The sequence below is a fragment of the Andrographis paniculata genome, unplaced genomic scaffold (genome assembly GCF_009805555.1).
Source record: "Andrographis paniculata isolate CXL003 unplaced genomic scaffold, ASM980555v1 Contig82END, whole genome shotgun sequence".
Classification (NCBI taxonomy): Eukaryota; Viridiplantae; Streptophyta; class Magnoliopsida; order Lamiales; family Acanthaceae; genus Andrographis; species Andrographis paniculata.
In genome coordinates, this window is record NW_026137620.1 from 3,120,421 (window position 1) to 3,138,296 (window position 17,876).

At 35.1% G+C, this 17,876-nt stretch overlaps 2 protein-coding genes across 4 annotated transcripts; one reads left to right on the forward strand and one right to left on the reverse strand.

Annotated features, from left to right (window-relative positions):
* The first annotated feature begins 4,437 nt into the window (after positions 1-4,437).
* Positions 4,438-5,433, forward strand: LOC127241256 (uncharacterized mitochondrial protein AtMg00810-like). Its single transcript, XM_051260183.1, has one exon. The coding sequence runs from the start codon at positions 4,438-4,440 to the stop codon at positions 5,431-5,433; it is 996 nt and encodes a 331-aa protein (XP_051116140.1).
* An 8,352-nt stretch (positions 5,434-13,785) lies between these two features.
* LOC127241422 (uncharacterized) lies at positions 13,786-15,042 on the reverse strand. 3 transcript variants are annotated; one of them, XM_051260461.1, is made up of 2 exons: positions 14,982-15,042; positions 13,786-14,868 (listed from the first exon to the last, which is right to left on the reverse strand). In XM_051260461.1, the coding sequence occupies exon 2, from the start codon at positions 14,737-14,739 to the stop codon at positions 14,029-14,031; it is 711 nt and encodes a 236-aa protein (XP_051116418.1). In that variant the 5' UTR covers positions 14,740-14,868; positions 14,982-15,042; the 3' UTR covers positions 13,786-14,028. The 3 variants fall into 3 exon arrangements, with proteins under 3 accessions (XP_051116418.1, XP_051116419.1, XP_051116421.1); XM_051260462.1 differs by having other exon boundaries at positions 13,786-14,861; positions 14,928-15,041; XM_051260464.1 differs by having other exon boundaries at positions 14,977-15,018.
* Positions 15,043-17,876: the final 2,834 nt, after the last annotated feature.

Here is a 17,876-nt window from a genome sequence, read left to right on the forward strand (position 1 = left end):
TCTTCTTCACCTATTTTTTTTTAACACCGATGTCTTTCTGCTTGATTTCTGTTGGGCTCTCTACATCATCAGCCCATAAAATTGAGCTTGAGCCATCTATAATCATGTCACCTTGCAGAAATTCTGGCTAAGAAGGTGGTGCATTGAACTACTCGGCATAATTCCAATCATACTGACTGCAAAGTCTCTATAATAGTTCATCGTTCTCTTTGTATCCTCATTCATCATGATGACTGTTAAACTGGTCTCGGACTCATCATCTTTTTCCATGAGAGCATCCTTTAGTGGATCATCTGACTGATCTTTTGTTAAGCTGCTAACAAAGGAATTTTTTAGTGTTTTCCTCTAGGTCCACGGGGAATGATATCTCCCACTAGAATGCACTTAGGCCGCCATTCCTTATCCGCAAGTGGTTCCACAAATCTTTTTGTGAAAAACTGTTGCAATTTTCACCAGGATCCTTACGTGTTGTCTTGCTGCCAATGTTTGGCTGCTAAATTGTTTTTTTTTTTTTTGCCTGATGTTGGCACTATATCCGCCACTTTTGCATTCTAGTTAAGGGTTTTTGCTGACTTTTCTACAGGTTCACCACCTATCTGCTAGTTACTGGAGGCTGTTCTAGGTGTTGTGTGGACTTCCTATTGATCACCATTTGGTTCACTGAAGTAACTCTCCAGACTCTTTCATCCTTGTAGAAATGAAGTTCCTCCACTATGTTATATGGTGAAAGTCTATTCAAAATAGAAATGCACTTTGGCAGCCTACTGGTCTACCCGACCCCCGTGCGTTTAGATAGTGTGGCCTTCCAAAGTGGCTTCCAAACCTCTTATAGTATGGATAAGGCCTGTGCCTTGGTTTGGCTCGGTTGTGTTCCAAAAGAATTAATGAATACCAGCTGAAGGTAACCCTTTTTGTTATCTTCTAGACCCGAGCCATCATCATCATATGGAATTTCTTGAGGATCTATAGAGATTTTGTTTCCCCCACCTTCTTCAGCTAAAGAAAGGCTTCTTTAGCTCTAATAGCCTTAGAAGTCAATATCCAGACATTGGTATACCATTTGAAGACAAGTTTCTTTCATAATTGACTATGCATCCTATTAATAGCAATGTCTAAAACTAAATCCTCTGGAAATTTTTTGAATTGTACCAACCCTATATCTTGCATAATCATTCCAAAGAGTCTTCTATGGGCTCATCTGACCTTTGCCGTGAGCTAAGAATGTCAGTGATAATCGTCTCGAGCAGCAAACTGTGGAAATGCTTATGAAATGTGATCTCCAACTAGATTCAACTATGTGATGTCCTAACTAAAATCTGGTCCAGTTACTGATAAAGAAAAGAGTTGCAATTTTTACCACTCATTGGTCCCAAACTCTCCACTGCATTGAGCCATAAATCAGCTTATGTGTTTGATGGTCGTTTCGGAATCCTCTTTCGAAAATAAAGTAAATTCGGGTATCCCTGCATTACGGAAAATAGGATCCTCTATAATCTGGTCAGGAAACGGCCGCTGATACTGCAGCTTGGTTGGCATCCGCAAAGGATCACCATACATGTTGCAAACAGCTTTCTCCAAAGCTTCACTTTGTTGACAATTTTTTGATGGAAAATTAAATTGAATTTTAATTAAATAATAATTGAATTGGTTAATTAAATATTATTAATGAATAATTTGAATTTGAATTTTGAATTTGTGAGTTAATTGTCATTGTGAATTATTTGAATTGGAGGTTAATGAGTGTAATTAATATATTTATGGTAGTAGTTTGAATTGTTTATATATATATATGATATGTAAGTAAATCGATATATATATATATTTTAGAGTGAATATTCTTGATTATCCCCATATATTTTTATATTCTCCTTTTATTTTATATTATTTGCCTTCAAATTGGTATCAGAGCTTCGGCTATGTCCAACAATCTAGTTTCTCTCATCCTCGATTCAATGGCAAATTTTGATTACTGGAGCAATCTCATGAAATTATGTCTTGAATCTTAAGACTTATGGAGTGTTGTGGAAGATGGTGTAGGTGCTCCAGAGGATGAATCCCGACTCACTGCTTCCGAAAGAAATTCTCTGAGGAACAGAAGGCAACAAGACAGAAAAGCTCTCTTTCAAATATATCAAGCAATTGAGATTCCAGTCTATGAAAGACTATCCAAGGCTAGAAGTGCACAAGAAGCATGGAACATCCTACAAACAACATACTCTCGGCTAGATCAAGTAAAAAAGGTTCGCTTGCAATCATTAAGGGCTGAATTTGAAAAAAATGGAGATGAAAGATAACGAAAAAATTGGAGATTATTTTACGAGAGCGAATTCTCTTGTGAATCAAATGGCATCAAATGGAGAAGTTGTTGAAACCCAACGGATAGTCGAGAAAATCTTGCGTAGCCTACCAAGTAATTCGACCATGTTGTGGTAGCAATTGAGGAGTCGCAAGATCTCTCGTCGATGGCGTTAGAAAGTTTGCAAGGAAGATTGGAGGCCCATGAAGTAAGAATACTTCAAAGGAATTCTCAAAGTTCCATTTCTCAAGATCACGCTTTGAAGTCCCAATTTATGGGAGGGCGTGGTTCTTTCGTGGACACGGGCGAGCACGAAATCAAGCTGGGGAGGAGGAAGGGGTGGCCAACCACCTACAGAAAATAAAGAGCGACGTGAAGATGAGAAATTACGATTTTCACCCCACGAGGAGACGTGGGGCGTCCGTGGTAATTATAAAGGTACAAAACCTTATGTAGAGTGCTATTATTGTCACAAACCTGGACATAAATTTCTGATTGTTGGAAAAATATTCAGAAAAGAAGCGTGAAAATGGTTTGTGCATGAGAAAGGAGTCGAAAATACAGAAACTTGATTGCTTTCAAATGGAATATTGGGGATATTCGGTATTTGGACAGCGGGGCAAGCAAACACATGACTGGAAATAAAAATTGTTTTTCCACTCTTCTCGAGCTAATCATGGGCAGGTTACAATGGAGATGCCAGGCATATAAGACGAAGGCGTTGGAGAAATCTCATTCAAGGCGACAAATGGGAGAGTTGAGAAAATGTCTGTGGTTATTTATGTTCCTGGATTACAAAGCAATTTGTTAAGTGTGGCCACTTAATGAAAAAGGGGATTGATATTCATTTTGTTGACAACTTTTGCACTATGGAGAAGAAAAATCAAATCATAGCAAAAATTGGTTTGGGAGCAAACAATTTGTTTGCTTTGAAGCTTGATATCTTAAATAATGCTGGAAATCTTGCTGTTAATGAGCAAATCTTCAAGCTGTGGCATGATAGGTTTGGGCACCTTAATTTTGGGAGCTTGCAGGAGTTGTCGAATAAATCGATTGTATATGGACTGCCCAAAATCGGAGAAGTACAAGAAGTTTGTGAAGAGTGCCAATTGGGAAAGCAACATCAAGAGTCTTTCCCATCAAAATCTGATTGGAAATAAAAAAATGCCTTTGGAACTGGTTCACACAGATTTATATGGGCCAATTAAAGTTCCATCGCTTGGAGGTAACCGATATTTCTTGTTGTTTATTGATGACTTCACAAGGAAGGTTTGGGTTTATTTGGTGAAAGAAAAATTTGATGCACTTCCTTGTTTCAAAGAATTTAAAGCTCAGGTTGAGAAATTTACTAGTTCTCACATAAAAATCCTGCGAAGTGATCGTGGAGGGGAATACATGTCCTTTATGTTTGAGGAATTCTGTCGGAACCATGAGATTCGACATGAATTGACAGCCCGATATTCACCACAACAAAATGGCATTGCCAAACGAAAAAATAGAACCATCATGGATATAGTTTGATGCATGCTGAAAAGAAAAAATATGCCAGCTGAATTTTGGGGAGAGGCAGTCTCATGTGCTGTCTATTTGATCAATCGATCGCCGACAAAGAGTTTGGAGAATTATACTCCGAATGAGGTGTGGTATGGGAAGAAACCGAATGTTAGCCACTTGAAAACATTTGGTAGTGCTGCCTATGCGTACATCCCAAATTCTTTGAGGAGTAAGCTTGATGATAAATCTGAAAAATGCATATTCATTGGGTATAGTGTGAGAACAAAAGCTTACAAGTTGTATAACCCAAAATCAAAGAAAATTGTGATCAGCAGGGATGTACGATTTGATGAGAATGTTTCCTATGATTTTTCAGATTTATCATCAGCATTCTCACATTGGCAGGTTCTTAATTTTGAAGATATTGATACTCAACAAATGCAGCAAAACATTGGTGAAGAAGAACCTGCTGAATTGTTCGAAAAGGCGAGGAACACAAAGTTTATAAACTCATAAAAGCTTATGGGTTGAAGCAGTCGCCTCGAGCATGGTACGGAAGGATTAATTAATTTTTCTTGAAGTTTGGCTTTGAGAGATGCCCACCCTAGCATACTCTCTATGTCAAAAAATGTTGCAATGGCGGTGTTATGATTGTGAGCCTTTATGTTGACGATCTTATCTTCACTGGAAATGATTTGAAGACGCTTGAGAATTTTAAAGCGGCTATAATGAAGGAATTTGAGATGAGTGATTTGGGAGAATTGCATAATTTTCTTGGGATCAAGGTTGAACAATCAAAATCTGGAATTTTCATTTCTCAAGAAAAATATGCAGTTGAGGTTCTAAGAAAATTCAATATGGAGCATGCCAATCCAGTAACAACCCCTTGCGTAACAGGTTTGAAGTTGAGCAAAAATGGAGAAGGAAAGATGGTTTACACAACAATGTTTCGCAGCCTAATCGGAAACTTGATGTACCTTACAGCCACTCGGCCTGACATCATGTTCGCTGTGAGCTTGGTTAGCAGATTCATGGAGAAGCCATTCTCGAATCATTGGGAGGCTGCCAAAAGAATGTTAAGGTACGTGAAAGGGACATTGGATTATGGCATATATTATGAAGCTAACGTTCCCATCAAACTTGTTGGCTATACAGATAGTGACTTGGGAGGAAGCTGTGATGATTCTCGAAGTACATTTGGCTATGTGTTTAATGTTGGAGGTGGAGTTGTTTCATGGAGTTCGAAAAAACAACCAACTGTGGCACATTCCACCACCGAATCAGAGTACATAGCGGCATCTTTGGCTGGGAGTCAAATTGTGTGGCTTAGAGGAATCCTTGAGAGTTTGAGCTTCAAGGAGCATGGTCCTACAACATTGTTCTGTGACAATAAATCGACTATCTCTGTTTCCAAAGATCCGGTCTTTCATGGAAGATCAAAACACATCCGTCTTCGCTTTCACTTCTTAAGGGATCTTGTTAATGAAGGTGACATTGACATTACATATTGCCCAAGTGAAGAGCTGTTGGCTGATATCTTCACGAAACCGTTTGGTGGACCCGCTTTCTCAAGAAATGTTGCTGCTTTGGGAGTCAAGAGAAAATTCAATTTACGGGAGGCATTTGATGGAAAATTAAATTGAATTTTAATTAAATGATAATTGAATTGGTTAATTAAATATTATTAATGAATAATTTGAATTTGAATTTTGAATTTGTGAGTTAATTGTCATTTGTGAATTATTTGAATTGGAGGTTAATGAGTGTAATTAATATATTTATGGTAGTAGTTTGAATTGTTTATATATATATATATGATATGTAAGTAAATCGATATATATATATATTTAGAGTGAATATTTCTTGATTGTCCCCATATATTTTATTATTCTCCTTTTATTTTATATTATTTGCCTTCATTTTTGCACAATGGAGAAGAAAAATAAAATCATAGCAAAAATTGGGTTAGGCGCAAATAATTTGTTTTCTTTGAAGCTGCATATCTTGAATAATGCTGGAAATCTTGCTGCTAATGAGAAAATCTTCATGTTGTGGCATGGCATATTTGGGCATCTTAATTTTGGGACCTTATAAGACTTGTCAAATAAAGTGATTGTATACGGGCTGCCCAAATTCCGTGGAGTAAAAGAAGTTTGTGAAAAGTGTCAATTAGGAAAGCAACATGAAAAGTCTTCCCATCAAAATCTGATTGGAAATCAAGAACACCTTTGAAACTAGTTCTCACTGATCTTTTTGGGCCAATTAATGTTCGATCTCTTGGAGGTAACTCATATTTCTTGTTTTTTCTTTAATCAATGACTTCACAAGGAAAATTTGGGTTTATTTAGTGACAGAAAAATCTGAAAAACTTCCTTGTTTCAGAGAATTTAAAGAACAAGTTGAGATATTTACAGATTCTCTCATTAAAGTCTCGTGAATTGATCATGGAGAATAATACATGTCCTCAATGTTTGAGGAACTTTCTTAGAACCATGGGATTCGGAATGAATTGACAGCCCGATATTCACCACTATAAAATGGCATTGTCGAATGGAAAAATAGAACCATCATGAATATGGTTCGATGCATGCTGAAAAGAAAAAATATTCTAGATGAATTTTGGGGAGAGATTGTCTCATCATTTGTTGTCCACTTGATCAATCGATCGCCGATAAAGATTTTGGAACATTATACTCCAAATGAGGTGTGGTATGGGAAGAAACCGAAGGTTAACCACTTAAAAACATTTGGTAGTCTTGGCTATGCACACGTCCCAAATTCTTTAAAGAATAAGCTTGATGATAAATTTTTAAAATACATCTTCAATGGTTATAGTGTGAGAAAAAAAGCTTACAAGTTATATAACCCAAAAACAAAGAAAATTGTGAATAGTGGGGATGTATAATTTTAGGAAAAGACATCCTATGATTTTTCAAAAACTTTCCAGAATTCTCACAATGGCATGCTCTTAATTTTGAAGATGTTGATACTCGAAAATTGCAGCAAAACAATGGTGAAGAAGAACCTGCTGAAAATTCTCCACCTCCAATGCTGAGAAGGACAAGGACTTCGAAAGAATTTTATGATAAAATAGAAAAGATCGATGGCACAAACCAAGTGCACTTTGCTTTCTTTGCAGGTGTCGATCATTCTGGTATGAAGAAGCAGGAAAAGAGGAGAAATAGGTGCAAGCCATGAAAGATGAGATTAACTCCATCGAGAAGAATGACTCTTGGGAGCTTACAAACTTGCTCCATAGAAATCTCCGATTGGTGTAAAATGGGTATTCAAGACAAAGACAAATCCTGATGGATAACTCAACAAATATAAGAGAAGATTGGTTTGCAAAGAGCTATAAGCAAAAAGAAGGAAAAAACTTTAATGAGGTATTTTCTCTTGTTTCCAGGCTAGATATAATTTGATTGATTGTTTCATTTGTAGCTCGAAATGATTGAAAATTATTCCAAATAGATGTGTAATCCGCCTTCTTAAGTGGATTTATTCAAAAAAAAAATTGAAAAACCTCATTGATTTGTTCGAAATGGTGAAGAACACAAAGTCTATAAACTCATAAAAGCTCTTTATGGGTTGAAACAATCACACTGAGTATGGTATGAAATAATCAATGACATTTTTCTTGAAGTTTTGCTTTGAGAGATGCCCACTAGAACATACTCTTAATGTCAAAAAATGTTGCAACGGTGGTGTTGTGAAGATGCTTGAAAATTTAAAAGTTGCTATAAAGAATGAGTTTTAGATGAGTGATTTGGGAGAATTCATCATTTTTCTTGGAAAAAAATGGTGAACGGAAGATGGTTGACACAATAATATTTTGTAGCCTAATCGGGAACTTAATGTATCAAAGCCACTCGGCCCAACATTATGTTCATTGTGAACTAGGTTAACAGATTCATGGAGAAACCATTCTCGAATCATTGGGAGGCTGGCAAAAGAATTGTAAGATATGTGAAAGGGACATTAGATTATGGCATATTTTAAGAAGCTCAAGTTCCCATCAAACTTGTTAGTTATTTGGTTATTAACTTAGGAGGAAGCTGTGATGATCGTCGAGGTACTCCTGGCTATGTGTTTAATCTTGGATGTGGTATTATTTCATAGATTTAAAAAAAAAAAAAAATTGTGGCATTTTCTACCACGGAATAAGAGTACATAGCAGGATATTTGGATGGGAGTCAAATTGTGTGGCTTAGAAGAACCTTGAGAGTTTTAGCTTCAAGAACATAGTCCTACAACAATATTTTGTGACAATAAAGTGACTGTCTTCGTTGCTAAAGATCCAGTCTTTCATGGAAGATCAAAACACACTCGTCTTTGCTTTTACTTCATGAGGGATCTTCTTAATGAAGGTAAGATTGAAATTGCGTATTGCCGTAGTGAAGAACAGTTGGTTGGTATCTTCACAGAACTGCTTGGAGAGTATCTTTCTCAAGAAATGTTGTTGCTTTGGGAGTCATGAGCTAATTCAATTTCCGGGAGCCATTTTTCTGGAAATTTGAATTGAATTCAAGTTTTGGTAATTGAATATTTGCATAAATATTATTAATTTGCTTAAATATAATTTGAACTTGCAACTTATAATCTATTTATAATGGTACTTTCAATTTTATTATAAATAGGTGCATGGATGGATAAGAAAATTGTGCAAGCCAAAAAAAAAATAGGCATTCCATGTGTGAAGTAATAAAAAAGTTCTTGGCATATATATATATATTCTTTTTATTCTCCTCATATATTTTTGTTATTATCCTTTTGTGTTATATTCTTTGCCTTCAACAACATGACGAAGAAGAAGAACAAGTTCGAGGTTAATGCATGCTCTTACAATGGCTTCGGTTTTAATATAATGGGTTAAATTTAAAATTAAAAAATTCAATTATATAATAGTTTAAAATTTATTGATATTATAATATTTTTTGTTATATATTTAATAAAATATATAAACCTAGATAGAAATTTAATAAATATTTGTTGTTAAAAAGGATTTATGTTATTATGATATTAAAATATAGTATGCAAAAATATAGATTTGAATATAAATTAGTCTAAAGTATAATAACTATGTTAATATATATATTAAATTTTTAAATATAAATCATCATAGATATATATTTTTTTGATTTTATCATATTAATTATATTTGAAATATTACATCAGCGGTCACTACAATATCTCTTACCATATGATCTTAGACAATAATGAATAATTTTATTCCACTGAAATAGGTTTGTCCATTAACGGTTTTCATCTCTTTTTTCATTGTTTAGGTTAAGAATGAAATCAAAATGATACATTGGACAGGGTGTGGGGACACTACAAAACAATAATATATTTGTAATGAATTTATGTGCCTAAAGTTCACGTAGCTAACATAATTTCATCTTAAATTTCGTTTCTAATGTCATTGGTAATGGAAAAAGTAGATTTATGGACTAAACAATTTCATTATAAAATGCTAGTTTCTTGTAGTGAGAAATATTTGTGTTGTGTTGTGCTATTGTTGGTGTTTGTGTTGCTGAAAGATTGTATTATCGTATGCAGGTGCTCTTCGCAGCATGTGGGTTGAAGACTTGTTCGGTAAGTTAAAAACATTAAACTGTGGATGGTATGAGATTTAGTTTATGGAAATTAATTTATTTTAGTTTAATTTACATTCTTCATTATGATTTTTTTGACCCACATACTTACGCGCTCCACGCAAATTGAACCATCAAACTCAAGAATGTCAATAAATGTTGAACCTTTTGAACTACACCTCCGGCACATTCTTCATTATGATTATAGACGTAGATCTAAATGTTGGTTTCATGATTTTGTCTTGGAAAAGTATAAGCAGCTAAGTTTCTATGCTACTTTATATAGAAAATTCGATTAATATTTCACTTCTACATTTTTAAATGAAGTAGTGGCATTTTCATTTTGTTTGGATAAGCTAGCTTCTATTTGGGTTGTTGTTAGAGGACAACAAAATAAGTGAAGAGGATTGTTATACCAAGGAAATCCTTTAGATTTTGGAGGACTTAAGACTGCAAAATGTAGTTAAATTGGCGTATCCAACCCAAGATGAATGTTAGATGGCCCATATGCAAGAGAAAAATAGCCTAAGAATATTGCTGGCAAGGGAGGATGGACTAAGGCCTAATGGAGAAGTAGTGAGTCATATGTTGTGCGAGAAAAAACAATTGGAGGAAAAAGCCCTAAAGTGACAAAGTGGGAGGAAAAGCCCAAGTCGACCAAGGCCCAATAAAGATGATGTTGGCCTAAGTGAAGTTTCAGAGCCCATTTCGTAGAGGAAGACATGGAAGCTGTCAGAATTTATCCAACATTGTATGAGTTTGGATATTACCAAGTAGTGGGGAGCATCATTAATGAGTTTGGGAGTTACTAAGTGGTGGAAAGCTATTAAATGATGCATCATAAGATATTTTGGGTGTTATGACCGTTATTAAAGATGATTTAAAGTTATACATATTATATGTTCATTGATAATCTTCAATAATGGTGGAAATTATGAACAATTAAGGTGAATGGAGTCAGAAGGTTGATGAAAGTATAAAAGCCAAAACAAAGAGGTGGAAGAGAGTTCCCTACCAAACACACAAATCCTAGAATTTTCTATTTTATTATATTTTCTTTTACTCTCTTTATGTTCTTCATTCTCTTGTCATTTATTTTTCCTGCCAGTTTTCCCCAGCCTTATTTCAATTATGTTTGTACATTTGTTTTCTTTACCAACTTTTAATAAAATTTCTATTTTAAAAGTTGAGTTCGACTTTAGTTTCTTTTGGTGAATTTTCTGCTATTCCCAGTTTTTGTAGACACAAAACCTTCTTCCTAGGCGCTTTTAGAGTATTCTAGAGAATCCTCACTCATTTTCCAATTGGTTTCCCAAGTTGTTGCAATAATTGAATATCCAATTTTCCAGAATGATATTTTTGTATCTCATTTCATTGTCATCAAATTTGAAGCATCATCCCCGTCCTACGAAAAATCAATTGCAATATGGATATGGTGCATTGGTGGGATTACCCAAGAGGGTTTATCCATTTAAGAAAGCCGGATCATATTTAAATATGGCTTTTCAAGCCTCTCTATCCACTTGGAATGAAAGCTTGCCATAAAATCCAGCCAGAGAAGCAAGTATTCCTCCTCTAGAAAAAGTCGGATCATCCATTGTCGCCGCCCCTCAAATCATCCAATCTGCTTAGAGGGCAAGTTGTCTTGGGAGAAAATACATCAACAGTTTTTCCCTCATGACCATGGGGAAATTGGATACCATTGATCCAACCATCAGTCATTCCACCATTTTATTATAGGGCTCCTTGAAAATCTTTTTCTACATTACCTCTGTCCCCATCCAGTATGGGGCATATGACCATAGATGGAGTGATGACTGCAATGGCTCTAATTGTACAAACCCTAGGGGTATCTTCATATGTTACTCTAGTGAGTGATCGAATTAATCCAAGGAAAAGGCTTATCAACTCAGGGTTAAAGATGAATCAATAAAATAGGATAATTACGTCATGCTAAAAAATTGGTTCAATGGGGGATAATATGTGGGAAATGAGTTATAAGGCCAACAAAGGGTAGTCCTAGTGCCTCATCATTTTAATCTCATCAATTCTTAATAAATGTGGAGTTAATAAGCATAAGCAAACATGTTCTAGGAGGTCAAATACAACATGTGTTCACACTCTCCAAATAAATTGAGCATGCTAGATATATTTTGTACTAAATTTGCTCAATTAGGCTCAAAGACTTACGTACGGGTTATTTATTAGACAACTAAGCATACCCATCATCTAACTTCATCAACTAACACAACAAGATCTTAATGAACTAAACAAAGCACAAACATCTCAGCTAGAAATAAAACAGAAAGACATTTTGACAAGTTCAAAAATATTCAATGTCAACTCCAATAGTCAGCTTGATGATAGAGATCCACATTGCACAACACCTTTGTCTCCACAGGCATGCTATAGTATCCAACTTGGTATATGCATGATATAGGGATAAATATAGATTTTCGATACGAGAATAGGGTCATTTTGTCTCATTCAAAGTGTTGTAATTCAAGGTGTTACTCATATAGTAAACTTCTTGTTCTTATCCCTTTGCATCGTCCTAAGCCAACAGACATAAAAGTCTATCATCATCCTGGGCCTCGGTCATTCTTTCCCTCTTTTGCCAATTTCATCATTTTTCTCCAATCCATTTTACGGTGCAACATTGATAAATTCTAGGTCGATGCAAGGGAAGAATTTATAACAAAATCCTATAAATATGCCCAAGAATGTATGTGAAAGAATCCAATTTTTTTGTGTCAAAAAACTTATTCAAGTTTCCAAAGGTTGCAAACTTAAAAAATTAAATGTCATTGGCTACATTTGACTAAGACCCTCAAATTGATACATAGAAAAGGATTTTGGTATTGGATTTAGGGTGTGTGTGCTTTTTCTTTTAGTACATCTTCTCAATCATTTTTTATGAGTGATAATGAATTTGGAATGATATCCATGTTAATTCGTTTTATTATGTAAAATATTGTGTATTTTCAATTTAGCCCAATTGAACTAAATTGCAATAAACAATTTAATCCAATGGGACCAAATTGAAAATAAAATATTTATTTATTCATAAAAAAATATAAATATTGTAAATTAGACACATAGTTGCTCAAATTTGAGCAGATGGATACTCATGTTAGTTTGGAGTTGTTCACCTTAGTTCCGGTATGGCCATATAATCCTATATGCCTGTTGTTTGGGTGTTGAAGGATAAGAATATGGATTAGTTAGGGTTGAATTATTGTTCTAAAATTACATATTTATTAAATAATATTCAAAATTGATAAAATAAACCCGATTGTACTATTAAAATTACAATTTCCCCCAAGAAAATCATTATATGGAAGGGAAGATTAGGAATATAAGCTGCAAAGCTTATTTTGGATAAAATTTATTTGAAATGCCTTGTATTGGAAGTAAGATACTATATGTAAAAAAAATATCATCTATACTTCAAAGAGATAACTTTGATTTGATTTGAGTAGGCATGTCAACGTGTCGGATCTGGTGTGGGTCCTGAAGTTCTGAATTTGGATCCGATCTCCCTTTACAGTTCCCGGATCCAAAACGAGATCCTCCAGAACTAAAAAATATTAACCGAATCTGGTCATATCGAACCGGTTTTTGGGTCAAATATTCAACAAATTATGTTTGGTTCTAGATTTGGATCAATGCATAAAATTTATTAATATTTAAAAAAAAATCAAACATATTTAATTAATGTATTTTTCCAATTGAAATATAAAAAACTAATTAACAATAATCTTATAATGCCAACAAGATAATTTAAACTATCTAACATTAAATACAAAGTATATACTCCCTCCGTCCATCTCTAAGGGTTTCATTTACTTTTTGCGTCATTGTACTTAACATTAAAAATATTCTTATATTTGTATATTTTTTGTACAAATGTCCTTCCATTAGTATTATAAGATACTAATGAAAGTAATTTTGCAATTCTTTTTTTAATTTAAACTACGTTTTGATATACTAGTTAAGTGAGACCCTTATAGCCGGACGGAAGTAGTATTTATATCTATATTAATAAATAATAGTATATATAAATATCCGGATCCGGATCGGAACTAGAAATACCATATCCATAATGATAGAAAATGGATCCGGGTCTGGAAATGGGCTTTGTATTTATATGAGGTTTAAGATCCAAGAATAATATACTAGATCCAGATCGAATCCAGTCTGGAACGGGTCCAATTGATAGCCCTAAATGTGAGGTAAAATATATACACTACAAAAAATAGTATATTTGTAACGAAATTCCGTTACTAAAGTTCACGTAGCTAACGTAATTCCATCTCTAATTCCGTCTCTAATATCATTAGTAACGGAAAAAGTGAATTTAGGAACGAAAAAAGTGAATTTAGGAACGAAAAACCCTCGTTACAAAATTGATAATTTCTTGTAGTTATATATATATATCTAGAAAGAAATACAAGAAAATAACAATAATTCAAGATTTCATATTCAAAGGAAGAAAATACAATAATTTAGGAGAATTATTTTTGTAAAACTAAAGTCATTTCCAATATTTGTACCTTGCATAGATATCACGAGCATCCCTACACGGCATCTCTTGGGGGTTTTCCTGCAGCTCCACAGGAATGTCATGGCTACTTGACTCCATCAATCCGAATCTTCATGGGGAGGTGGGGCATTCAAGTCGATATTAAATGGTCGACTAGGCTTACCATCATCTTCTTTCCTTCTTTTAACACCTCCTCCCATCTCAGCATTGCTTGCGGCTCTCCCAACATCTGATGATCCCTCGTGAGGATTTTCTTGTGTGAAGGAGGCCAATGGGAGCTGAGGATGGGCTCTAAACATCAAAGGGTTGGGATGATCACTTGCTTGGGAAGAAGGGTTCGCCTGAGATTTACTTGTTCTAGAGGTAGAGGCAGAGTGTGACCGTGGCCGAGATCGCTGCTTCTGGGGCTTTGGTTGATCCTCCCTCCGCATTCTACTCCACCATGGTAGAGGTGCCGGAGCCAATTTATTTAGGAGTGATGCGTCAATCTTTCTTGCCAGATACGGATTTGTACAATCACAACAAACGATATTTCGGTTCAAATATTTAGTATCAAACTCACGGTGGACGCGGCAATGTGGGCAGTAGGACCAAAATGAAAAGTCTTCTTCTTGAATAGCAGGTTGAATTTGATCAGCATAATTAGAAATGGCAGCTAGAGCTGGTGCAGGACCATCACCACAAGCAGGATGAGATGTCGGTGCGGAAGGAGCATTCGGCTCTTGAGCATGAGGAGGAGGAGGCAGTGGTACATGTGTTCTATCGCCCATGGACGTGCCCATAAAGTCATAAAACTGTTTTTCACCCATTAGATCTCTCGGCTGCACTACAGTAGATCGGATGCTTGGACTAGAGTTTTGAATTGTACAACACCCATTTCAAGCCGCATTTGTGCCCTTTCGCCTTGATAGATATCAAGTCCCAACCAAACCTAAATACTGAAAAACAATAAACAAAAGTTTTAAAAAATAATAAAAAATCCTTAAAAGAACCATACCTATAAAACAACCAAACGACTACAAAGGGCTCGTCGGATATTGGATAACCTCACCGGAGAAACACCGAGAACTCGAAAGCGATGAGAGGTAGCGGAATAAGCGGCTAGTGAGATGAGATTCAAAAATCATCCAAAAAGGTATTTATACATAAAATGGTTTATTAGAATTAAAACCCTAATAATCTAGCGGGCTTAAATTAGGTGAGTGGACTCGACCTGGCCACCTAGTAAACCAACATAATTGGGCTTGGGTATTATGTTTGGGCCTTAGGTCTAGATCTCATTTTCCAAAACTATCATATCAAACCTAAAGCGAATTTAATATTTTATTCAATATTCCAGGACCATAAATTAGGCAAAAAAAAAAAAAAAAAAACAAAGAAAAGAAAAATTATGTCAATCAATTCTTTAAGAAGTACAAAAAACTAACAATCCAACTTAAAAATACATTCACACACAATAAGTAAAAGTAATTAATTATAGCACTTTGGTTATTATATATGCTAATCATAGTTAATGAGTCCTTCGGATTAATTGTAATTCGCATGGAAGGTATAATTTTATATTATTTTGCAAATTTTATAGTTTCCCTCACATGATCCACAATGCAATATCCTCTTTCATTTCTTTTTTTCACCATATTTCAAACAAATTAAGAAGGGTTGAATTGTTTGTATTGATCAGAAACGATATGTACCCCATAGAAATTAAGAATGAGAGGTTCTTGAAGTTATTTGTATTGATATCTTGGCATTCGATATATCTTATTTGAAAAGATTATCGATTAGATAACCTCTGCTTAGGAACTTTTCAACACACATGCGCATCGGTCTTGCCCTTGATTTTGGGCCTTTTTTCACTAGCTACTTAGATGTCTGGGTTTGCTACAATAGTAATGATTTCCAAAAAACTTTGGCCTTTTTTTGTTTTGCCCTCATTAGCCTTAATTGAGTTTTCCTCATATTCGGAGAGATACCCGTTCCACTAAGTTGACCTTATAACCAAAAGGGTTCAAATTACAATTCACATTCCAGTTGTCTACTTCAAAGCAGAGTTTGACAATTGGATCATCAAGCGGCAAATATTTGCTTATGCTTGAGGTAGTTCTTAAAGTTCCCTTCATAGGCAAAAATTTTTTCTAACATCAATGCCATATTAAAGGTATCGGGGAATAACATTCTCTTGACTTGAATATTGTGCATCAAGATTTATAACTATTTCACCATTCTACAACCGATTGCTCATCAATCATACGGTCCGATGGATGTTTTGATACAACATATCTTTAGTACCAGTAATTTCAACTTTATATTTTTCTCTAGTTGTTGTCATTGCATTTTAGCAGTTTTAAAAATTGATACACAAAGTACATGGAGTCACATATAACATTTAAAATTAAATTCGAATATAAAATAATTTTCTTTGACTTTTTTCCTTGCACAATGCTTGTTGGGAGGGATAAACATCCCTCAGGCATTATTTGAGAGGTCTTTGATAGAATCGGAAATAGTAGGGGTGATGCCAGAAGAAAAAAAGGCATAGATAATTGTGATGGAAACATCGGTGGTTGTGATGGAAATGGTGATGGTGGCTTCTATGACGACTAGGTGACCTTTGATTGGAAGTTATCCTTGTCAACAAAAAGTTCAACATAAACATATTAGTTTTTATTTTCACATAATATTTCATTATGTGGTTGATGGAAATAAACGTGTGAAATAATGATGTACAATAAGATAAAAAAATTTAAATAAATAAAAATTAAGTTAAAGGAAAAGAAAAATAAGACGAGCCCATGAAGATGTTTTTCCAAAAAATAAAATACGGTTGATAGTGCTCTGGTGCTCTTATATCACTTTTAATAGTAAAACAATTTATATCCTCATAAAATAGCACCACTACTGAAAGACCTAACAAGAAGGACAAGAGTAAAAGAAAAAAAAAATCGGTATAAAGAAATTAAAAAGGGGGCGTCTTGGTTTTTGTGGGAGAAAATCTGAAGAAAAAAAAAATTGTTTCAAAGGTCTAGGGTTTAGGCCTATTTATAGGCTCTTACATTTAACCGAGTGGAGGAATTGTTCTTAGTTATGACCCATAAGCATATTTTCACGATCCAACACCTGATCCAAAAGTCAGCAGTTTGGTTCAGCATATTATTAAATAATATGATATATATAATAATATTTTACTAATTATCTTATCTAGTTCTCACTGACCGAAATTTAATTTTGAGAAAAAAAGACTATATATATCATTATCAATAATTAAATAATTACTTAAACATTTGATTTTCAAAATTCGTTCAAACAAGAAATCCAACATATAGGTTGTGTTTTTTTATGGGTTTTACTACAAATTTTTACTATTCAAATTCTTTCTCTTCAAAAATATCAAATCAAACAATTACTTTTATTTTTTTTATATTATACTGCTGTTACATACGAATTTTATAATTAGGTTAAAGGCCCAAGATATAGGGAAATTTGGGCCTGTAATCGAGTACGTTTGGCGGTTAAGGGATTTTTGGGGTGATTGGTTAGACCGGTTGTCCTTCCGAGCGGATAAGCGGGTCGGAAGGTCCGCGGTCGGATAAGCAGATCGAAAGGTCCACGGTCGGACAGACAGGTCAGTTGGTCCACGGTCGGATAAGCAAGTCGGAAGGTCCACGGTCGGACAGGTAGGTCGGTTGGTCCGCAGTCGAAAAAGCAAGTCGGAAGGTCCACGGTCGGATAGGCAGGTCGGTTGGTCCGTGGTCGGATAAGCAAGTCGGAAGGTCCGCGGTTGGACAGGTTGGTCCGCGGTCAGATAAGCAAGTCGGAAGGTCCGCGGTCGGACAGGCAGGTCAGTTGGTCCGCAGTCGGATAAGAAGGTCGGAAGGTCCGCGGTCGGACAGGCAGGTCGGTTGGTCCGCGGTCGGACAGACAGGTCGGTTGGTCCGCAGTTGGATGA